This window comes from Myodes glareolus, chromosome 16, assembly GCF_982192425.1.
Source record: "Myodes glareolus chromosome 16, mMyoGla1.1, whole genome shotgun sequence".
Lineage (NCBI taxonomy): Eukaryota > Metazoa > Chordata > Mammalia > Rodentia > Cricetidae > Myodes > Myodes glareolus.
In genome coordinates this window covers 69367279-69392007 of record NC_142041.1, presented here as the reverse complement: position 1 = coordinate 69392007, position 24729 = coordinate 69367279, and the positions used below count along the sequence as shown (strand labels likewise).

General features: G+C 42.4%; 2 protein-coding genes across 2 annotated transcripts; both read left to right on the top strand.

Moving 5' to 3' along the window:
* The first annotated feature begins 317 nt into the window (after positions 1-317).
* Positions 318-4562, top strand: Fabp4 (fatty acid binding protein 4). Its single transcript, XM_048420592.3, has 4 exons — positions 318-477; positions 2786-2958; positions 3774-3875; positions 4338-4562. Exons 1-4 carry the CDS (start codon positions 405-407, stop codon positions 4386-4388), a joined length of 399 nt encoding a protein of 132 aa, XP_048276549.1. The 5' UTR covers positions 318-404; the 3' UTR covers positions 4389-4562.
* Positions 4563-12518: 7956 nt separating this feature from the next.
* On the top strand, positions 12519-15951 carry Fabp9 (fatty acid binding protein 9). The gene is made up of 4 exons (XM_048420043.3): positions 12519-12635; positions 14739-14911; positions 15508-15609; positions 15773-15951. Exons 1-4 carry the CDS (start codon positions 12563-12565, stop codon positions 15821-15823), a joined length of 399 nt encoding a protein of 132 aa, XP_048276000.2. The 5' UTR covers positions 12519-12562; the 3' UTR covers positions 15824-15951.
* Positions 15952-24729: the final 8778 nt, after the last annotated feature.

Below are 24729 nucleotides of genomic sequence, written 5' to 3'. Positions count from 1 at the left end.
ACACAGGAGGGCCAAAGTGTGTCCAAGGTAACTGTCTCCTCCACAATGAGGTAAGTTACATACAGAATAATAGGGGGAAGTTCAATGCACCAAGCATTTAACAGTCAAAACAGGAACGTTTAAAATACGCTGTTCCTGGTTAAAAATAATTGTACTCTAAGTCCAGTGATCATTGCCAGGGAGAACCAAAGTTGAGAAATTTCTATTAAAAACATGACTCAGAGGAAAAAATACAGGGGCTAGTAATGAAGGAAATGATCCGGGGTCATCCCCATTGGTCACTGCTGCGGTCACATGGTCAGGACATCTTTAAAAGGGAGTTATTCGGACTCAAGAGGATCACAGCACCTTCCCTCCTGCGGCCTCTGTCTCACCTGGAAGAGAGATCTCCGAAGGACCACAGAATGTGCGACGCCTTTGTGGGGACCTGGAAGCTGGTCTCCAGCGAAAACTTCGACGATTACATGAAAGAAGTGGGTGAGTAGGGTGGGGTCTGGGGGTCCCCAAGGAGGGGAGAGGGCTGCGAGCTGGCTCTGAGCTGGCAGCAGCTGCTGAGGGAAATGCTGTTTTCTGCTTGGAGGCTGCAGAAGGTACAAGAAAGAGCACGTCCTGGAAGCCTCCTGAAGGAGACTTGAGCCTAGGGCTTCCTGCAGATTAACCAGCAGGGAGGGAATTCTCAGTGATCCATAGAATGACAGACAAGGTCTTGCCTTCATTGCCACCCTTGTGTCTCTCTGATTCACTTGGCTCTTTGTCCATTTTTAACATCTCCTTTTACCCAAAAATTTCGCAATAACTTTGAAAGAAAAATAGACTTTTTGTATGGCATGGAGTAATTTGTGCTTTAAACTGAAGCCATGATATTGCCCATGTTAGAAAACATCATGTTGGAAAATACATTTTAGCAATTTTTTTTTCTGTCTCAATGTCACAATAGTCAAAAGCTTGACTTCAGAAAACACTTTGCTTGGGGGTTACACATTCACTAGTTTGGGATGATGCAGGATGTCATAGAGCTAGTGAGTGATTCCGAAGGGGAGCTCGGCAAGTGAAGCACATGCAGAGTGCTCCTTTCCCGTAGCGCAGGTTCCGATTGATTGGTCTTCTGTCCCCACTGCCCACGTGCTGCTGTGTGCCTGCTCACCAAGCACCGCTGGCAGCAATATAGTGGTCTTCAGCCAGCGATGCACTCTCTCCTGAGTTTCTGCGCTGAGCCCTTCTCTCTGGGCCTTCAGAAGTCAGATCCCATACCACAGAGTGTGTTCATTAGGACAGGACCCCCTTAATTTTCGAAGGCTTACCCTTTCCCTAAGTTACACAGTGGAACCTTTAGGTTATCTGCCAGTGCAGTTCTCTTGTTTGCAGATAAGAAGAATATCAGGAATTTCAGCATGACTGATCTTTTGACATATCGGCTAGACACCATTCAGTATGCTAATTACTAGGTACTGACCCACAAACACCAGGTTTGGACCACTTCTAGCTATCGACTTCTTGAAACGAATATTTTGAACTTGTGATATTCATATCTAAGTTATAACAACACCTTAAATTGAGAAACACTCGTAATAAAAGGCAGTAAGATATTTCCTGAATGGAATTGGCAGCTGTGGTTGCGGCACAGTGGGCAGGTATTGCCTTCTGCTGTCAAAATCAAAAAGAAACAAGTGAAGCGGCAGCTTTTCACAGGCTCCGCCCCTCTGGAATCGCCTTCTGCACCGCATCCCTTCCCCGCACTGACTGCCTGGGTCAGAGGGAGGATTCAAGGGGGAAATACATCCTTTTCTCTGTGGCTTAGACAGAGAACCAAGTCGCAGGCTCCGCCTGCACCTCTTGTGCTGCGTTTCTCTCTCAGGTCAGCCTTAATTCTACCCTGCGCTCACTTCTAGCGTAAGCATTTGTGTCGGAAAAGTTAGCCCGGGTGTGGTGTAGGAGTTCTGTGTAGCCCGTGCAGAGACAGGAAGCTGTTAGTGTTCATCTAAGGCTGTAAGTCGCTCACCTAAGTCGCTCACCGTCTGCAGGAAAGCCTTTCCCTCATTGAAACAAACAAGGCTTGAGTGACTGAGACGCAAAGTGTTGATTCCCAAACTATTCTGAACGGCGGAATTCTGATTTCTTGAGTTCAAAAGATTTACTGAGCTCCCCTTAAATTTTCCTTACACATTTTTGGGAATGGTATTGGCACTCTAAAATGGCATGGTATGTAGGAACCATTTTTCCTTTTAGAGAAATGAATCTTCATTTCATGAGGGAGTGATGTGGGAAAAAAGCCTAGAAAATTAATTTTGGCGACACATGCTGAGAAAATTGGGTTCTGTACATCAAAACAGATGAACTTTTAACCCGCTCACTCCTCATCAGGCCTGGTCTCTGACTTTACACTTTTTTTAAAATATAACTTTTTATATTTAAGAAAGTATGAAATAGTCAAGCAGTCTCAATCATAAACACAAAATAGAGATAGTATACATACAAATATATTATTGCCACATTATTATAAGTATGTTATAGATATGCGGGCATATATAGAAAACACATACACATAGAGATATGAAGATTTAATCTCTGTATAGATTATGCTGAAACCAATGATGAGTCTCCTGAAGCAGAGAAGGGGAGAAGCTAAGAGTAAATCTGAAGGATCGCTCCTGAGTGTGTCCTTGGGGATTAGGACCAGCGTGCTTAGCTACATAGCTTGTTTTAAAGGTGCCTCATGTAATCTGGTGTCTGTTTCTTCGTGGACACAAAGCGTGTAAGCTTGACATGTTTTCTGTCCTAACTCCAGGCGTGGGCTTTGCCACCAGGAAAGTGGCCGGCATGGCCAAGCCCAACATGATCATTAGTGTCAATGGAGATGTGATCACCATCCGGTCAGAGAGCACTTTCAAAAACACCGAGATTTCCTTCAAACTGGGCCAGGAATTTGAAGAAATCACCGCAGATGACAGGAAAGTGAAGGTGAGGACCATGGAGCCGGTGCAGGGTGAGGGCCTGCCTGGCTTTGGATGCTATAAGTCGCGATTTCAAGACAAAGGGCAGAAAGCTTCCCCTCTGAGCTCCCACATCTACACTCAGAATGTGGATGACACATTACTAAGTTGCCCTAATCTTAAAAATGATTAGCATATTTTGTGTGTCATACAGTCGTGTCTATGAAGTAAGTTAGAGCAATAAAACTTTAGAGGAAGTTTATAAAAGCCACTCTAATGCCACCACTTCCACATATGCTTTGCCACCTAGTTCCTTTCACAAGATAGTCTCTTTTTTCTAATTATGATTTTATGTTCTATGTGTTCTATTTCTATTCAAAATATATAAGTTGAGCCGGGCGGTGGTGGCGCACGCCTTTAATCCCAGCACTCGGGAGGCAGAGGCGGGCGGATCTTTGTGAGTTCGAGGCCAGCCTGGTCTACAAGAGCTAGCTCCAGGACAGGCACCAAAGCTACAGAGAAACCCTGTCTCGAAAAACCAAAAAAAAAAAATATAAGTTGATATACATATACATGTGAGTTCTACGTTATTGTTTTCAAGACATCTTCCTCCCTCTCTCCCTCCCTTCTTTTCTCCCTCCCTCCTTCCTTCTCTCTCTCTCTCTCTCTCTCTTTCTCTCTCTCTCTCCTTTCCTCTGTCTTTCTTTCCTTTTCTTGTTGGACTATATTCTTATTGTTTCGAGTAAGGGCCTCAGGATATCCCTTTGAGCCAAGATTCCATATTCTCAATCTTATTTTTGACATTCAGATGCAAACTGCAGTCTCCTTTCCCTGTGTCTGCAGAGCATCATCACCCTAGAAAACGGGGCCCTGGTGCAGGTGCAGAAGTGGGATGGGAAGTCCACCACCATAAAGAGGAAGCGAGAGGACGACAAGCTGGTGGTGGTGAGTACCCCGCATCCGGGCCTCAGGACCCTCCCTCTGCTTTAGCAAAGCCATCGGATAGATTAGAACAAAAGGTTCATTTGCAGTATTTGTTTATTTGGAGCTTAGGGTGAAACCTGGGCTCCGCCCCTCTGGGCTACTCCTCCCAGAATGGTTTCCCCTGTTTCCTCTCTGGTATCACAAACTGCCTCATGCAACACCCTCACCAGAGTGTGTGCTGTGCTTCTGCTGATAGTACCCTCTTACAGTGGAGATTTTCCAGCTCCCTGAGAGAAAGACCTGTATCTTCTTGGTCTTTGCATCATCCTAATCTAGTACACTTGGGGATGGATGTGCAATACAAACACAGAATTCTAGATCATGTATTCTTGTTGAATATTATCTGCTTTCCAACACTGAGAAATAAAAACATTTGCACATGGTTGTCTCAGTTTCTGACCATGGATTTGTGCTCGTGTCTAGGAATGTGTCATGAAAGGCGTCACTTCTACCAGAACTTATGAAAGGGCATGAGCCAAGGGGAGTGGCCTGGACTGAAATTTGCATCGAGCTCTACAATACTTGGTTGGATGTATTGTTTTTACAAAGATGATTTCCCACTAATTAGCAAGCAACTCATTTTCCCTGAAGCTGGATGTTATTGAATATGGTTGTGTTGATTAAATAAAACCTTTTTAGATTTAGAAAGTGGTGCAATGATATTTTTGTTGTGTGTCTAATTTTATTGTGTGTCTACACATAATTCAGTGAAGAAAGTAGAAAAGCTGCATTATTATTTTGGTTCTGATAAAAGTAATAAGATCTTCCATAAGATTTCAAGGTAGAAAAGTCAGTGTCCATGAAATGTCCCAGATAAGAGAAAGTATACAGGAACCAAGACTGAGTATTAAGCCCTGCTTTAACATACCTAAGTTAGAAGCTATCTGTCCAAGACCAAGGGTAGTTGTAAACATAGCGCAATTATTCACATCCATGTGATTCAAGCATGCACACTTATATCTGCCCTGTCCTGGGGCATTGTGACCCAGCAGTGCTGTAGAAAAGCATTTTGGTCTCCGTGTGTGTGTGTGTGTGTGTGTGTGTGTGTGTGTGTGTGTGTGTGTAATAAAGGAGAGAGAGAGAAAGAGAGAGAGAGACAGAGAGAGAGAGATTCTTATATAGCCCAGTCTGGTCTTGAACCGCGGTTTTCCTGCCTCAGCCTCTGATGTCCTACAGTTATAGGTGTGTACCAGCATGCTCAGCCAGTCTGACAGTCCCAGTCTAAAACAGGTGATTCAGTCAGTCTTTCATTACTTTAACAAAACTTTGAGGCTGTTTGCTTTAAAAAGAATAAATTGCGAGGTGGTGTTAGCATACGCCATTAATACCCGCACTCCAGAGACAGAGGCAGGAGAATCTCTGAGTTTGAGGCCAGCTTGGTCTACAAAGGTAGTTCCAGGACAGCCAGGACTACTACATAGAAAAACACTGTCTCAAAAAACAAAAAACAACAACAACAAAAAAAAAAGTTTCCTTAGCTGGAGGCTGAAAGTTCATGATTGTGCAGCCCCAAGAGTCGGCTCTGACATAATGGCAGGTGTTATCATGGGAGATGATAAGGGAGAGGGGCATCTCCCCGATACACAGCAGGGAGGAGCCATTCTTGTCATGGACAACCACTTGTTCTTGTGGGATCTAGCAGGATCCACTAATCCCACGAGAGGAATTTCCACACACATTCTCACCCACACTGACTTAACAACCTTTCAGAAATCCCACCCTTCGATGCTTCCAGTATCTTAACACACTGCTGGGCATGCAGCTTCCGGTACTGGAGCCTTCAGGGACAAAGCACATCCAAGCCATAGCAACACGCTGTGCCTAGCAACTGTGCAGAAGCCACGCCAGGCATCCCATAATGTTCATGCTAGGTGAGTATGACATGCTCATTCATAAACAAATGTACAATAATGTTCAGCTGCTTCAAAGATTTATACTTATTACCATCAACCTTTTTACTCAAATGCAAACCTTTGTGGAGTGACTGTATCTAAAACATCTGTGCACACACAGGCATAAAAACAGTGAGGTCTGAAATGTATGCATACACGCATGCAATATCAGTGAAGCTTAAAACTAGTGTTAATACAAATATAACGAGTTTAAAACATTCTTGTACACACATAGACAACCGTCAGGTTTCTCAGGAAGTGTGTGTGTGTGCAGATGTGTGCATGTACTTATGTGTGTTACATGCATCTCTAGGGGGAGGCATGAAGCACCTCTACATTGAGGTTTTGCACATATGGAGTAAAACTCCTAAATCACAAGGTTCATATTCTAACAAGACAAAACTCCATTCGAGCGTACAGTTCAGGGATAGTGAAGGATATGCTGAGTGACAAGGCAGACGCAAAAGCAAGTGCAGCGTCTTCCTTCTGTCTCATCTGCAGATGTGAAAGGAAAGTCATCCTGGGGTGTGGAACGGGGATTATTTAGGGTAAGGCGGAAGTGTGGATTGAATCAGGGCCCACTATATAAATATCTTCAAGTATCACACTACCTCACGCTGACCTCATCCAATACGTATAATTAATACGTGTTAACAAAAACTGAGAAGTATTAAATCTATGTTCTGTTATTATTGTGATGTCTTTCTTAGAACATACTTCCAAAGTTCTTCATTTTCTGCCCACCCACTGTGTGTGTAATACCCTGGTTTAGAGGGACCACAGAAGAGATTAGGTTCCTGGTCAAAGAATATTTTTAATCAAAGAAAATCGTGAGGTCCACAATTTGGATTCACTAGAACTGTGTGGGGTTGTTTAGAATAGTCTTAATAAATATTGGCAAACCTGTAGTGATATTTCATTTGTATTTTAATAAATAAAGCTTGCCTGAAGATCAGAGAGTAAAACAGCCCCACTGATCAATCTTACAGACCAGGTAATGACTGAACACATGCCTTTAATCCCAGTAGCCACACTAGTTTACCATAGAAACTGGGCAGTGGTGATGCACACCTCTAATCCCAGCTCTAGAGAGGAATATAAGATGGAAGTAGACAGCTTTCAGTCTCAGGCTGAGGATTCTTGGGAGCAGGATGGGCATTTCGGACTGAGGTAGAGGTAAGAGCCAGGGGCTGGCTGCTTTTCTGACCTTCAGGTTGAACCCCAATATCTGTCTCTGGATTTTTATTAAACATGCTACACAAATCAGTATTTATTTATTAAGTATAATAATCACCAGTTTGCCAGTATTTGTTAAGAAAAAACGCTGGTGTCTGGCCCCTTGCATGATGCGCTTCACTGATCACCATAATGATCTGATGGGAGAGTGGTGCGGGAGAATTGTCTGTATTCTGTCAATCAATCTGGCCAGGCAGGAGGTGTAGGTGGGAAAACCAGACAGGAAGTAGAAATGATGCAAGGAGAGCAGGAGAATTCTGGGGAGGAGGAAATTGATTCCTCCCACTCCTGCCCAGATCACCAAAGCAGCAGGATGTGATCTGCCCCACTGAAAAAGGTACAGAGCCACATGGCTAAAATAGATCAGAAAAATGGATTAATCAAGATGTAAGAGTTAGCTAATAAGTAGCCTGACCTAATGGGCCAATCAGCTTTATAACTTATAGAGATCTCTGTGTGATTTTTCTCTGTGACTAAACAGCTGGGAGGGGGGGACAGGACAGAAACCCCCAAACAAACAGGACCCTTCATGTTACAGGAGGAGCCGGTTGTTTCCATGGAGATGTGGAAGCTGAGGCTCAGAGCACTAAGACAAAGTGGGACCGGTGAAGGATTCTGAAGTTCAGCAGTTATCCTGGCAGGAAGTAGGTCTGGAAGCCATGTGTGGTACCAGAACCTGATGAGGCAGAGCTCCAGGGATAAGTTCAATCCTTACAATGTTTGAGAAGGCACAATGGACAGCACATGATAAACTTACGTTAATATTGGTCGGTTTCAGCTCCTAACACAGCAGCGGAACAATTAATGTATAATCAATGCGTGTTACTAAACATTGTGCATTCTGGTGTTGATATCACTGGTTAGATGCCCTCTTTAATGCAGCCATTCGTCTTCTGGATATCTGCTCCTCGAGTAACACCTTGATGGAGAGAGGTCAGAGAAATGATCCAGGTACTACTCTTCAGGCCATGGGAGTCCGATGGGCCCAAGTCTCTGGAGTCCCATCCTGAAAGAGCTAAGATGAACCATAGTATTTTGCAAATACTGTGAACTTATTTTTCTTTTTAAAAATACTATTCTCTCTCTCTCTCTCTCTCTCTCTCTCTCTCTCTCTCTCTCTCTGTGTGTGTGTGTGTGTGTGTGTGTGTGTGTGTGTGAACATTCTTACTGAAGCATGTATACCACAGTGTGTGTAGGTCAGAGAACAACTTGTAAGAATCAGTTCTCATTTTCATCATGTGGGCCCCAGGGATTGAACTCAGTCCATCATGTTTGGCAGCAATCGCCTTTACCCAGTTAGACATCTCTCAGCCCCTGCAAGTGTGTTTTGATTGATGCTTGCAGCTGATGATTACAGAGGTCATTCACAGAGGCCAGCAGTCTCCCTCTCTCTCTCTCTCTCTCTCTCTCTCTCTCTCTCACACACACACACACACACACACACACACACCTCACTGTTGTAGGCCCTGTCTTCTTAGACTGAAGAAACCCAAGGTGTTAAAAGTTCCTTTAAATGCAGGATGTTTACATTCCATCTTTCTGTTCTCCCCTTTCAGTAACCAGTCCTTAAGACTAAGACATTCAGAAAAAATCTTCAGGAAGAATGGAATTGCGGGGACACAGTAAAGGATTAAAAAAAAAACTTAAAACATTAATAACCTTAGCTGGGCGGTGGTGGCACATGCCTTTAATCCCAGCCCTTGGGAGGCAGGCGGATCTCTGTGAGTTCGAGACCAGCCTGGTCTACAGAGCTAGTTCCAGGACAGGTTCCAAAGCTACAGAGAAATCCTGTCTCAAACAAACAAACAAAAAAAAAGAAAAAGAAAAAAGAAAAAAGAAAAAACAAACAAACCCTAGAGCGCAGAGAAGACCCGAGGCAGCAGTTAGTCTTACTTCTCAGGTTGGTCTCTAGCAAAAATAATAGAAATGAAACAAATCAAGAAAAATGCCAACAAATCCTAGGGAAGAAAGGAGGAGAGCATTTTGTTATCAGAGCCATAAAGCAAAGGTTTGATTCTGGCCAAGTCTCGACAGTGGCACTGGCCATGCAAGCCAGAAATCAGATGGAAAACTAATGATGGGAAGGCAGTTAACGAATTTGATCATTATGGCTGCATGGAGAAAGGCAGGGGACACTGAGCATCTCAACACTCCTCATGTGTATGGATCTTTAGTTCCTGCTGACACTAATCGGAAGTGCTAGTTAAAAAGAAGAGAGAGCTGTTTATCTCTTTGCCACTCATTCGTAAATCCTTCACTTAGCATGCGCAATGTCGTTTACAGCAAGCGCTGTCTTAGGAATATAGAAAGTAGTGTCTCGATTCACTTTTACAGCAGCCTGCAGATGCCTGACAGAAATGCAATGCTATAAGCTGCATCCTGTAATATACTTCATTCTAAGATCTAAATGTATGCTATAATAGGCACGGAATAGCTCCGAACCAGATTGTCACGTGCTGGATTGGGTCACTGACAGTGGGTGGACATGTGCATGAAATCACCTGCCCAGCATACAAGTGACCTGATTCACATGAACCATTTAATGACACTAGTTTTTTTAAATTTTTTATTTAAAAGATGTCTTTTCATTTTACATACCAACTACAGTTTCCTCTCCCTCCCCTCCTCTTGCTCTTCCCCCACCTTTTCCCACACTCAACCACCCATCTACTCCTCAGAAAGGGTAGGGCCTCCCATGGTGGGAGCGTGTACAAAGTCAGGCAGGACCAAGTTCAGGCAGGACCAAGCCCCTCCCCCCCGTATGAAGGCTAAGCAAGGTATCCCTCCATAGAGAATGGGTGCCAAAAAATCAGTTCATGCACTGGACCTTTGCCAGTGGCCCCAGAGATTGCCCAAGCCACAGAACTGTCACCAACATTCAGAGGGCCTAGTTTGATTCTATGCAGGTTCCCCAGCTATCAATACAGAGTCTGTAGGTTTCCCCATCGTGGTATTGACCCCTTTGCTTATTTAATTCCTCCTCCCTTTCTTTGACTGGACTCTGGGAACTCGGCTCAGTGCTTATCTGTGGATCTCTGCATCTGCTTCCACTAGTACTGGATGAAGGTTCTATGATAACAATTAGGGTAGTCATCATCTGATTATATAGGGAAGGCACGTTACGGCACCCTCTCCACAACTGCTAAGAGTCTTACCTGGGTCATCCTTGTGGATTCCTGGGAGATTTCTCCTTCATTCCATAATGGATCCCTCTATCAAGATACCTCTTTCCTTGCTCCCCCTCTCTGTCCCTCCCCCAACTCAACCATCCTGTTCCCTCATGTTCTACTCAACCCTCCACTTTGCCCCTCCCTCCTCCCAATTTACTCAGGAGATCTTATATATTTTATATTTCCCCTTCTTAGGGACATTCATGCATGTCTCTGTCTCTCTCTCTCTCTCTGTCTCTCTCTCTCATTACCTAGCTTCTCAGGGACTGTGGATTATAGCTTGGTTATCCTATCTTTATGTCTAATATTCACTGATGAGTGAGTATGTGTGCATGAAGTCAGCTGCCCAGCCTACAAGTAATTGACTGGATCCACATGAACCATTTAACAAAGTTATTTACAAAGATGTGTCAATAGTAAAAGGCTTAATCATCAAGTAACGAATCTCAGGCACAAGACTGATAATGGACAACAACACTCGTGTAACAGATTGGTCGTTGCTCTGTTTTTGAGTTTGTATCACGATGGGTGCAGCAGTGTAATATCACAGAAGCAATCAAAGTGTGCAGAGCAAGACACAAGGCTGTTCTCCTCCTGCCCAATTCCCTCCCATGAGTGGGGAACCCTACAGGAGGTAGAATTTGACTTTCCCTTTTGTTCTATGGGCCACCTGAGTTCTAAAAGGGATCACAGTATTCACTTCTGAGTCAACCTCAGAATAACAAGGACAGTTGCCCACAACTCCCTGGTCACTATGCACAGATGTATGTTCTCTGCCCCTCCAGTCCAGGGAGAACGGTTGGAAGCAGTGAAGCAGGCCTGGCACCTCGCTCTGCATCTAAACGCTGAAGCTGAGCACACTGTCTCCCTTTAAGGCCCTATCGTCAGCATGATCTTTCCTGTCCCCCTCGAGTGCTCTTGTCCCAGCCTCTGCTCTCTCCAGACAGCTCAGTGACTCTTCCAGTCACAGCAACATAACATTCCCCACTTCTTTATATCTTCTCTTCAAAAGCAGTTCTGTCTCCCACCTAAGTTACCATTGTTCTCTGGTGCTCAAACAGCAATATCTTGCTTGCTTTGTATGTAAAGAGATGACTTTACATACAAAGATGAACATATATTTTTCAGAGTCAAAAAAACTATTTGACATAGTGCAGATAAAAATATCGATACTCATTTTCTGGTCCATGGCTGTCTAAATTTCCAGTTCTCTGATGCTGTTGAAGGGCAGAGCAGTAACATCAATCCACTCAATCAAATGTTTGAATTGGGTCTCTGACCTACTTCAGTTGCTTGGAGAACAGAACACGAAACAAAAAGGAATTACAAAGAGGTTTAATTCACCTGTGTCCTCTTTTATTTTTTAGAATGTAGACGTCAGACATAACCCTACCCCCCAAAGGAAAGCTTCCCAAAATTTACCTACACCATCTCAAATGGCATCTTTTAATATAAAAATGAGTTTGCAAACTAGCCGTGATGAAGCATGTCTGTAATCATTCCTAGACATTGAAAGACTGGGGCAGGAGGATTGCTAATTTGAGGCCAGCCTGGATTACATAGGAAGACTCTGTCTCAGAAAGAGAGATAGACAGGGAGAGAAAGAGAGGCAGAGAGAGAGAGAAAGAGAGAGAGACTTTGATGTCATTATATCACTCCTTTCTAAGGCTTAAATCACAAAGCTCTGCTCAACAATAATTGGCATCTTCTTTGTGGTCCTCAACTATCCTTGATTGGCAACAATGATACTGTTAATGACACCTTAGACCTCACTCCAAGCAACTGTAGGCGTGTTCAGTTACATTAACAATATCAGTGCATCAACCCTGCAAGCAAAGGAAGGGAGGGTGTTCTTCTAATGAAGGAGAGGCTTGGACACTATGACTTGCACAAATAAACAAACAGAAAAACCAACAGAGGCAGACCAAGCAAAGATGCCCTTGTTTAGGGTGGGAAAACATGGAGTCAGTGTTCGTCAGACATTTGTCGGAGGTTCCCTCGGGGTAAGTCAGCATTTAGTGTTGAAAGATTGGTCTCCATCAACAGTTGCCTCCATTCGGCAGGAAAGATTTATCGGGTGACTCCTGGGTGTAAATCTCTTTGCTAGTGTTAAAAGGGGTTGACCTGAATTAAGTTTTGCTGGTTAGGTTTCTGTCTTTTAATTTGAAGGTAAATACAATGAGTCAAAGGCTGGTGCCTGGAATCTCAGGCTCCTGGCATCCCATTGGTTACTTCAGGAATGCCACATGATGAAGATGTTCTTTAAAAGAAGCTGCTGGAGGCATAGGGGTGCCCACACTGCCTTGGCTTCCAGTTGTGAGTGCCTCGTCTTCTCAGAAAGCTTCCCACGATGATTGAGCCCTTCTTGGGAACCTGGAAGCTGGTCTCCAGCGAAAACTTTGAGGATTACATGAGAGAACTGGGTGAGAGATACCATCATGGAATTCAGGGATTTGTGACAAGAGATTTAGGTGTTGGGGCTGGCTTTGTACCTTACAATAAAATTTTTTAGGATTTTCTTTCTTGTGACTATAGGTTATACTCATATGAGATGTTTAAAATTCCATTTATTATTAACATTTATTTTTCTTATAATAAATAATTAGCATTTAAAAATTCTAACTAGGCTCGCAGCTCTCTCAGGCCCTGGTATGAAGTCATCATGCAGATCTCCAGGCGGAGTGTCTCTGTAGCTGGCTCATTTCATTAAGCAGCTTTCATTCAACCCCAAATGGATGCAAAAGAATCATTGTAATATGTCTATAGATTGAATTTGTTTGGGGTTTACTTTAGTTATAAATTTAGAAGCATTGTAGCAACAAATAACATTGAGAGTCTGTTTTTCTCAGGTGTTCATGCATGTCTGAGTGATATTCAATACATGATTTTGAAGGTTTTCTTTTTGAGATGAACAGCTTTTCTTTACTGGCTGACTGTCTCACATCCTCTGCCCCTCAGAGTGGGGGCTGCCTGACCGTTGTCTCTACTTCAAGCTCTGTAGTCAAACATCAGTTGTAATGAGTTGTGTCTGTTACAGCTACACCTTTCTATGAATTCTTCAAGAACAACAGTTAATTCATTTTTCATAATTAATAGCAACCTCTTTTATAAATAAGCCATATAGAAAGCAGAAGGTTTCTTCACTTTTTGCATTTTGCCTACAATGACCAATGGATATTTGCCATTATTAATAACATATGTACTCTTTCTAAGCACTGAAACAACAATGCTTTATCCCCTCAATAAGTTAACATGCTTAAAATATAATACCTGTTCGTCTTTCACAGACAGTATTAACTTTTCAGAAGTAATAAAGAAATTTCCCTGTCTCTTCATGGGTTTATAGACATATTTGTTTCGGATAAAAATTTGAAGGCAAATAAGAAACTTGGAAATGGATATGGCAGTGGACAACTGCAATCCCAGCTGTCACAGGCTGTCACAGGAAGACAGAAGGTTCAAGGCCAGTCTGATGACATAGAAAGTCCTGTATGGAAAGAAAATATAGTATAATATATCTAATATCGTTTCTAATATACTAAATATGGGTTACATGTAATATTATATAACTACATTTGTCTACATTTGTATACCCATATTTCTGTATTTTCACATGCATCTATTTATACATAAATATAGACATAAGAATAGAGAGATATGGGAGAGTAATGGGTGAGAACTTGGGCTTATACCAGAATAACCCTTGTGTTGACTTGGAGCCGGGTTAAGTCTGGAACAAGGAGGGAGAGCAACTAAGGTCTTACTCTGTTCTGTGGCCCTTCTAAGACCTCTCATATACTCTTCCAATGCAAGCGTGAGGAGGGCTTTAGACACCCCCAGCTTACTATGGAGAAAGCTGTGAAGTGTCGAGGTGGAAGCCCAGGCTTTGGCCACCTTCTCACAGCCCACACATCTGTTCCCTACACTGAGGATAGTCTACACGTCGATAGTCTGAACAGGCAGTTGATTTCAGTATGTGTTCAGAGGGATGAGTCAGTTTCTGTCTGCCTACTGCAAAAGTCATATTTGATAATTTAAAGTCCCCAATCGGAGCAGCAGGGCCAAGATTTGAGCCATGTGCTTCCCACACTGTCTTTGCAAGTTTCCACAACGTAAAATGCAAGCATTTGCTCCCCTAAAAGCCATCCAGTAAACATATATTTCATATTAAGCATCATGTTTGAGAAAATAAGTTCATCTTTTTCAAGATGGCAGGCTTGCTAGCAGCACCACGGAAGGACCTGGCTTAATCTGGAGACTAGTGATAACATCAAATAAGACACTGAGGTTGGAAATGGTGGCACACACCTACAGTCCAGGACTCAAAGCAAGAGACAGGAGGATCTTGAGCTGAAGGCCAGCCTGGGCTACGTAATGAGACTCAGTTTCAAAAGAAAAAGGGCTGTCCATCAGTCGAGCTTTCAGTGAGGGAGGATGCATCCTTTAAGAGCGGGTGTTCACGACGGTGGTCGCACATCTTCCTGAATGTGTGAATCTTTCTTTGTCTATCTTTCTTTGTCTCCCAGGAGTGGATTTTGCAGCCCGGAATGTGGCAGGTTTAGCAAAACCAACTGTTAATATTAGTCTCAACGGGGAAAATGTCAGCATCCAAACAGAAAGCTCTTTCCAGAACACGGAGATCTCCTTCAAGCTGGGGGAACAGTTTGATGAAACCACCGCAGACAGTCGGCAAGTGAAGGTGAGTTGGAGCTAAATCTTCCTGTGCTCAACCGCTGTGGAAACAGGTGGTTGGTAGGGTTCATTCAACAGGTTGACTTATTGCTAAGTCTGGATGAGCTGGTTTGAATCTGTGCATGCAAAAAGTCAATCCTTTGCTGATTATTCAGACAGCTTAATGGAGTAAAATGTTCCTATTAGTTTTTCTGTTGCTGTGGTTTGAGATAAGGGCTTATTATATAGCCTAAGATGACTGCAACTTAGTATTCTCCTGCTCCTGGCCCTTGAGTGCTAGGGTTGCAGATGTGTACCACTTTGTGTGGCAATCTGCACTCACTCCTCTTCTTCCCCCGACTTGTTTGTTATTGTATGAAAGGTCATATAGACTAGAACAATTATTAAGGTCAAAAGGTCAAATAGCTTATGGATTCTAGTTTATGAGAACACGAATTTAGTTGTTTCTTGAGACTTCTACATTGAGTTATTAAATCATACCAGGAACCAAGGTGAGCATTATGAAGAACAGGATTTCAGACTTGAAGTTAAATGGTATGTGTCTAGTGCTGTGATAGGTGGAAAGTAGTGAGTGACTCCTAATCACTTTCTCTGCATTTATAGAGCATCGTAACGTTAGAAGGTGGGTCAATGATCCAGGTCCAAAAATGGCTTGGCAAAGAGACAACAATCAAAAGAAAAATCGTGGAGGGGAAAATGGTAGTGGTGAGTGTTCCCCAAGTTTACATTTTTACATGCTGTTTTGAATGCATGTCAATCAAGCTACATAACCTCCTTTGTAGCCTGAATTGAGGGCTTGGTCTGTGGAAAGAGGAAAGGGTGGGTTTGCCCTGTCAGCAATCACCTCTAAGACATCTCTGTGTTTTAGGAGTGCACCATGAACAATGTTGTCTGCACTGGGACCTATGAAAAAGCATGAAGGAAGAGATGACACCAGCAAGAACTTGGCCACTGCAGAAAACTTGTTGCTGAAGAAAATGAGTCTCAGGGATAGTGACTTCAAAACATTTTCAGGATAAACTTTGCCCAATAAAAGCACTAACTGAAGGCAGTTTTCCAACTGTTTGATAATGAAGGTTATGGACGGCATGAGTTTCTTTTCTGTTGCTGTGTAGAACGCTCTAACAGAAAGCCACGTAGAGCGAGAAGGGCTGACATTAGCTCATGGTTCCAGAGGGGACACTGTTCTTTGTCTCAGCAGGAAAGGCAGGGTAGCAGAGGTGTGAAGCCAGAAGGTAGTCAAGAAGCGGAGAGATCGCCTTTCATCCCTCCACAGGAAGTGGGGGTCAGGGCAGGAAGTGGAGCCAGACTATAAACCTCAAAACTTGTCCATCATGATGTACTTACTCCAGAAAGTTCCTTCCCACAGTTTCCATAACCTTCCCAAATTGTATCATTATCTGGAAACCAAGTGTTCAAACATGTGACTCTATGGGTTTCAGACTCAACCATGACAGGAAGTCTGCAGAATTAGTAAGACAGGAAGATCCTGTTAACATGGCTAGATCTAAAACCACCCAGGAGACAAATCTCTGGGCTTCTTGGTGAGGGAATTTCTAGATTGGATTTGCTGAGGTAGGGAGACCCATCCTAAATGGGGAGACCCCACTCTGTGGCCGGGGTCCTGGGCTGAATGAAAAGGAGAAAGCAGGTTGAGCACCAGTCCATTTATCTGGACTGTGACTGTGACACAGTAGGATTGACCACCTCAAGCCCCGCCTCCATGACTTCCCGTCATGATGAACTGCAGGCAAGGATAAAAACTTCCTTCATTTAATGAAAGAAAGAAAGAAAAGAAAAGGTAAAAGCACTTACTTCTCTTGCCAAGGGCTCAGGTTCAATTCCCAGTACCCACACTGAGTGGCTCACAAATGATTCTTATAATACCCTTTGGCTTCTACAGACAAGTGCACACATGTGATGCACACGAACACACTAAATACACACAGGCACACATGCATACATGTGCATAGTAATCAAATAAATCTTGCGTGTCACCTTGCACTGGGTACAGAAGAAAATTGGCAATTCTCCCCGCAGCGAGTGATATACTAGCCATTGTTTATTCTCATGCCAAGAGAAGTGGAAACAGGAAAGAGACCAGACTTTATAACCCATACAAAAAAAAGTTTTATTTTGAATTTCTTTTTATACAGAATAGCAGTAATGAACCATTACATGAAAGACATGCTGAAATTTACAGGAAAATGAATCTTCCGGATAGCAGCCATACTAATGCTTACTGTTAGTAACCACCCAAGAAGAGCTCACCACGTTTCTTCCTGTTGTACATACACCAGTATTTCATAAATGACTGTCAAGGGATGTTTTCAACATTCGTAACAGGCTTCAATTTTCATATGCACATACATACAATAATCATTTATAAAAGGCATATTTTTTACTTGACGCACAAAGACAACAGACAATCCTCAAGACAGTAATCAAAAGTAGACGGAGGCTTAGGATAAAATAGCAGAACACACTTACACATGCTTCTTTACATGATAAAATAGCAGGTCACACTTACACATGCTCCTTTACATGTGCTTACAATCCAGGGAGACCATCTAGGGAGAAAATAAAGTCTATTGCTTTTGTAATTCTTACCCAGTCCCTGTGTCCTCATTCCATGGCGGTGGTGCAGAGCAACCATCTGACCACCGCCTTAGCAGTGGGCCAGACCAGATGTTGCCACTGAGATGTACAGAGAAGTGGTTGTGGGTTAAGGACTAATCAGAGCCAGTCTTGTGTCGTCATTTTCGGTCATTAATGGCTACATGGGAGCCTTTGATAGCTGCCTCATTGCTTTGTTCTACCCCAAATAGAGACATTTCTCTTCCTCAGGGTTGTGGTCAGCATAAAGAAGGACAAAAGTAGGCCAGCCCAAGCAGTCATCCGGCATCTTGGCTCTCCTTCATCTCGTTCCCTATGACAAGGCACAGATGGGAAGAGCAGGAAGGCTGCCTCTGGTGAACAGTGGCGGCCGACTCGGCAGACGGTGCTTAGAGCGCTGGCCGAAGGTAACCCACAAAAGGTTTCCTGTGAAGAAAATGAAGATCTGGCTTACTCTGTGAAAAAGAACAGGTTTCGGCCACTGTCTATTAAAATAACTGTTCAACATGTATGTCACAAAGTAACAACATCAAAGTAATCTCTCTTGCTCGTCAAATCAATAAATATTTCACAGATGATAGAACTGAACCCAGCTCCCATTCATTGAGTAAGTCATAAACACAGATGAATGCTCCCTCTACATTCAGGATCCCATTGTACATTTGACACTAGGAAGTGATATCACTTGCCAGTAGTGGTCATCCATGTCTTTATTCCCAATACTCAGGAGGCAGAGGTAGGTGCATCTCTGAGATCTTGAGGCCAGCCTGGCTTACATACTGAGTTACATACCAGCCAGAGCTACATAGTAAGACCGTGTGCTGCAACAACCAAATGAAAGAAAACGGAAAGAGAATGTGTGTGGGAGAATGACTGGAGGGACGGTTCAGTGATTAGGAGCTTCCAGATGACCTGGATTTTATTCCCAACACTACATGATGGCTCACAACCATCTGTAACTACAATTCCTAGGGGATTTGTTGCCTTCCTTTGGCATCCGTGGGGCACCGGACATGCAAGCGGTTCACTGACACACAGGCAAAACACCACGCACATAAAGATACAATAATAATAAAAAATTTAAAAAATGATATCAGGGCCTAGGTATGTATTTATATATGTATGTTATATATGTATGTATACGTACATATATATGTGTACACACACACACACATATATTTATATATGACTGAGTGGGTAAAAGTGTTTGCTTTTCAGGCATAAAAATTTGAGTTCAATCTCTAGAATCTACATAAAAACACTCGGTACACTGGGTTCCCTTGTAATCCCAGCACTGGGAAGGCAGGATAGGTACCTGGGGTTCACTGGGGTTCACTGGCTAGCCATCTTAACAGTGAGTTCCAGGCCAGTGACAGGCCTTACTTAATCAAGAAAAAAGATGGAGAACTCCTGAGGAACAACACCTCAAGTTGTCCTTGGACCTACACAGTCACACACACAGATGACTATATACACCCAGAGAGAGTATGTGCACACACACACACATGAGAGAGAGAGAGAGAGAGAGAGAGAGATAGAGATAGAGAGAGAGAGAGAGAGAGAGAATACTATGTGCGGACTCTGTCCAAAAGTTTGAAGCCACTATGACTGAGATGGTTTGCCATCCCCCAGAAATTGGGTATCTGTCTTCAGCCATGGAGGACCCTGGAGTCAACGGTCACGTGCATGTTCTGCTCACTAGTCTAGAATGTGAAAACTATACACCTAGTTTTCAGCCATCTGAGGGAATAAGATAGCGCTGGCTGGATAAAAACCTCCTCAAATCTAATTTCAACTATTTACACTTGAAGGTCATATGCCAATTACACTTTAGCAGCCTTGAACCACCTGAGTTTCTGAAAAGATGTGATCAAGGAAATAAAGGAGGAAGCATGGTACATGGCTGGGTAATAAAATCCTCTCTCTCTCTCTCTCTCTCTCTCTCTCTCTCTCTCACACACACACACACACACACACACACACACACACACACACACACACTTCACAGTATGCTTTTCGAGTGAATTGCTTTAAACAAATTCTTTTCTTCTATCAGCACTGTGGAAGAGCTGCATCCCAAAAATGTCTTCTGCAGCATTTTGTGTTGATCCCAGAAAGGTCAAACTACTTGAATGTATTTGGAAAACGCTAGCACCACTTTCTCTCCAAGAGCGAAGACAGAGGAGGCAGCAAAGCTGCTGGATGCTGCAGATGCTGAAATGGCCAGGGGAAGAGGTTGGAATGTAGAAGCCCTGAGTTTTACTCCTCTCCAGCAAGTGCCTGCAGTTCTCAGCTCTTCGAGTAGAAATTCTTACACTTGCCTTTGGAGAAGATCCAGACTGCATTAGGTTCTGAAAAAGAACAAGCTAATTACATCATTTGGAGGGTTCATAGCTCCTTCTCCCCTGTTTTTATTACCACTCCATTAAGGAAAATTATTAGTTACCATTGCGATAGAATAAATTCAGTTATTGTCATGGTAACCAAAAGACTAGGCACTGATATCTGAGGAAATAACAGGTGTCGTTTGCATTAAGAAAGCCATTTTAATCGCAGCGTTCTTAGACTTTAAAAAGGTATTTATTTGAAGCATGAGAGAGGAAGACTGGGCTATTTGGCCCCATGGTGATGCCTCAGATTGACTACTCTCTGAAGGGACCCAGATCAGATTGCTGCTCATAACACATCCGAGAAGTTAAATGCTCAGGACCATGGAGACGATTCAGTGGGGACAGTGTGCCATGAGTTTGAGGACTTGAGTTTACATCTCTGGAACCCACAGGAAGGCTGGACACTCTAGCTTACATTTGTAGCCCCAGAATTGCTGCAGCAAGGCAGTAGGTGGAGACAAGAAAATGCTAGAAAGCTCCCCGGTCAGAAGCTCAAAGAAGGCAGGAAGTAAGAACTGACACCCAAGATGGCCCTCTAAGTTCAGCAAATGCTCCATAGCACACACGCCCTCTCAGACACACACCCTCCATACATTCTCAAAGATTTTTCAATGGAACTGTATCAAGCACCTGCTGATGTGGCCACGCTCACCTGGCCCTCAGTGCGGATCTCATGGACTCATCTGCTGACCACCTTGGACAGTGACTGTCTATCACATGACCTTGGTGTCTAATAGCTGTCCTCTTAATTAGAGTGTACGACTCAACAGGGCAGGAGCCAAAGATATCTCACTAACACTTCCAACAAGACTTTGCATTTATCAGTCCCTTAAATATAAATGCAATATCACGGTTGTAAAATATGCTCTCCAGTGGAAAATCATAAATACTTCTGTCTGCTCATGTACCACACAATGTTTATTTTATTTCTTTTTCAAAATGAGTGATTGTAACACAGCTGACAAACAGTTTGCGAGAGACATTTGCACGGCCTGTTTTACAAGCAGGCCTTCCTCAGTTGTTTTCTTTGGGTCTTTTGGTGGTATTTTTAGTGTATGATTCCAAGTCTTATCTGTGTCAAGAATTAACATGGGGAATCAAAAGTTGAGAGGAAAAGAACCAAGTCCGTGGCAATAGTCAAACATTATTTACTCTACTAAAATTTAATTCATCGGAACGTATGGATCCAGTTACATGTAATTCTGTTGCCTGTTCTTCACCTTCTCTCCGGGCATTTCTTAATGAGTCTCTTAATGCCTTAAACTTGCTTCAGTTCAGGTTTCTTTCACTGGTTTTATCGGTAACTTTGGTCCGTACACTGGCCTCAGAATCTCATCTTGGTTCAAGCACATCCGGTCAACGCTGGCAGTCAAATACAATTGATAATTTGCCTAGAAGAGATGATTTTCTTGTTATAAAATGGTGTCACTGTTTTATGTGTTCTATCATGGCAGAACATATGACTGATTGTGAATCTCGAATTCCATCATTATTTTTGTGCTTAACTCAGAGACCGTTGAAATCCAAAGAGCCCTTCTCTTGTGGTTTGTCTATTTTGTTGATTTTCTGGAAGATCCAGCTCTTTGTCTCATTGATTCTTTGTATTGTTTTATTTGTTTCTAGTTTGTTGATTTCAGTTCTCAATTTGATTGTTTCCTGCTGTCTAGTTTTCCACGGTGAGTTTGCTTACTTTTGTTCTATAATTTTCAGGTGTTCTGTTAACTCACTAGTGTGTGATTTTTTCAGCTTACTTATGTAAGCATTTAGTGATATGAATTTTCCTCTTAACACTGCTTTCATTGTGTCCCATAAATTTAGGTACCTTGTATAGTCATTTTCATAGAATTTTAGGAAGTCTTTAATTTCTTCCTTTATTTCTTCCTTGACCCATTGGTGATTCACGTGAGTCTTGTTCAATTCCATGTGTCTGTGGGCTTTCTGAAATTCATGTTGCTGTTAAATTCTAATTTTAAGTCATGATGATCTAATAAGATATATGAGGTTATTCCAACTTTTTGTATCTGTTGAGGTTGGTTATGTTACCTAGTATGTGGTCAGTTTTTGAGAAGGTTCCATGAGGTGCTGAGACAAAGGTATATTCTTTTATGTTAAGATGAAATGTTCCACAGATGTCTGCTAAGTCCATTTGAGTCATAACATCTGTTAGTTTCCTTATTTCTCTGTTAATTTTCTGTCTGGCAGACCTGTTTAGCAGTAAAAGTGGGGTGATGAAGTCTCCCACTACTACTGTGTGTAGGGTTTAATGTATGATTTAAGTTTTAGAAGTGTTTCTTTTACATATGAGGGTGCCCTTGTCTTTGGGCCATAGATGTTCAGGATTGAGGTTTCTTCTTGGTGAATTTTTCTTGTGACTAATATGAAATGTCCTTCTTTGTCTCTTTTGATTGATTTTAGTTTGAAGTCTATTTTGTTAGATATTAGGATAGCTACACCTGCTTGTTTCTTAGGTCCATTTGATCGGAAAATTTTGTTCCCAATCCTTTACACTGAGGTGATGTCTGTCTTTGAGATTGAAGTGCGCTTCTTGTATGCAGCAGAAAGATGGATTCTGTTTTTGTATCCAATCTGTTAGCCTGTGTCTTTTCATAGGTGAATTGAGTTCATTTATATTAAAGGATATTAATAACCAGTGATTCCTAGTTCCTTTTATTTTAGTTTTCATTGTTGGTGATGTTATTGTGTGTGTTTTCCCATTCTTTTGGGATTTGCTGCTGTAAGATCATCTAGTGTGTGTGTGTGTGTGTGTGTGTGTGTGTGTGTGTGTGTGTGTTTGTAGATGTGACTAAGTTTCTTAGGTTGGAGTTTTCCTTTTAGTATTTTGTGTAGGCCTGGGTTTGTAGCTAGGTATTGGTTAACTCTGGTTCTGTCATGGAATACCTTGTTTTGTATATTTATGGTGATTGAAAGTTTTGTTGGATATAGTAGTCTGGGCTGGCATCTATGGTCTCTTAATGTCTGCATAATGCTTGACCAGAACCTCCTGACTTTCATTGTTTCCACTGAGAAGTCAGCTATTATTCTGATAGGTCTACCTTTATATGTTACTTGGCCTTTTTTCTTCGAAGCTCTTAATATTTGTTCTTTATTCTGTATTTCAGTGTTTTGATTATTATGTGGTGAGGGAACTGTTTTTGATCCAGTCTATTTGAAGTTCTGTAAGCATCTTGTATCTTCATAGGCATATCTTTCTTCAGGTTGGAAAAGTTTTCTTCCATGATTTTGTTGAATATATTTTCTGGGCTTTTAAGTTGGACTTCTCCTTCTATCCCTATTATTCGGGTATGGTCTTTTTCATGGTTCCCCATATTCCTTGAATATTTTGTGTTAAGCTTTTGTTAGATTTAATGTTTTCTTTGACTGATGAGTCTATTTCCTCTATTGTACCTTAAGTGCTTGAGAGTCTCTCTTCTCTTGTATTCTGCTGTTTATGCTTATATTTGTGGTTCCTGGCAATTTCCCCATATTTTCCATTTCCAGAATTCACTCTGTTTGTGTTTTCTTTATTGTCTCTATTTTGGTTTTCAAGTCTTAAAATGTTTCTTTAACCACTTGATTACTTTTTCTTGGTTTTCTTTAAAGGTTTGTTGATTTCCTCCAATTTTTGTTTGTCTTTTCTTCCATTTCTTTGAGGGAATTTTTCATTTCCTCTTTAAGGGCCTCAAACATTTTCCTAAAGTTTTTTTCAGTCATTTTCTTCTGCTTAATCTATATTGGCGTGTTCAAGTCTTGCTGTTGTAGAGTCACTAGTTTTTGTTTGTGTTGTGTTGCTCTTTGTGGTGTTGAATGTGTTCTTACCTTGTCAACCCATTTTTTCTCTCTGATTGGTGTAGTTGGGGCTGTGTCTTTGGTGATCAGTCTTCCAGGAGCCAGTGGATCCAAGGCTCAGATGGTTGTACCTCATGGTGCTTGTTTGTTTCTTAGCTGCCTAGACTCCCAAAATAATCATGCAGAAACCATATTATTTGGAATGCTGTTTGGCATAAGCATTTCTGTCTAACTATATCTTAAAACTAACCCATTTCCATTAATCTGTATATAGCCACAAGGCTGTGGCTTACTGGGTAAAGTTCTGGCACCTGTCTCCTGTGGGGCTACATGGCTTCTCCTTGATTCTACCTTCTTTCTTCCAGCATTCAGTTTAATTTTCCCTGCCTGGCTCAGTTTTGCCTTGCTGTAGGCCAAAACAGTTTCTTTATTCATTAACCAATAAAAGCAACACATAGACAGAAGGACATGAGGCACTCTTGGGGGTTGCTCTGCAATCCTGGAGGTTGTTCATTCCTGCTCTCACAAAGGTTGCTTGCTTGAGCCTGCTCCCGCTGAGGTCACTGGCTCAGACCTGGTCCTATGGAGGTGGCTGGCTAGGGCCTGCTCTGGAGGAGTTCACTATCTCTGGCCTCTTCCCGTGGATGTCCCTGGCTCTGGCCTGCTTCTGCAGAGGTCCCTGGCTCAAGCTCAGTACCACTGAGGTCTCTGGCTTGGATCTGCTCCCTTGATGGTCCCTCCCTTATTCCTATTCTGTGGAGGTTCATGGCTCAGGCTTGTTCCTGCAGAGGTCAATTATATATTGTATTTCTTAATAGAATAAGGACAACAAAAATTTGTGGAGGTATTAATGATACCATCAACTTCATAAAGTTTTGGGAAAGAAATTGCATATTTGCTATATGAGTGCCCTTTACTGTTGTTGTTTAAGAAAGAGTCTCACTGTGTATCCTAATGGCCTTGAACTTGAGGCCTTCCTGACTTAGCCTTCCACAGTGACTCTTTTCATCCTGGTTTGTTTCTATCCCAATAC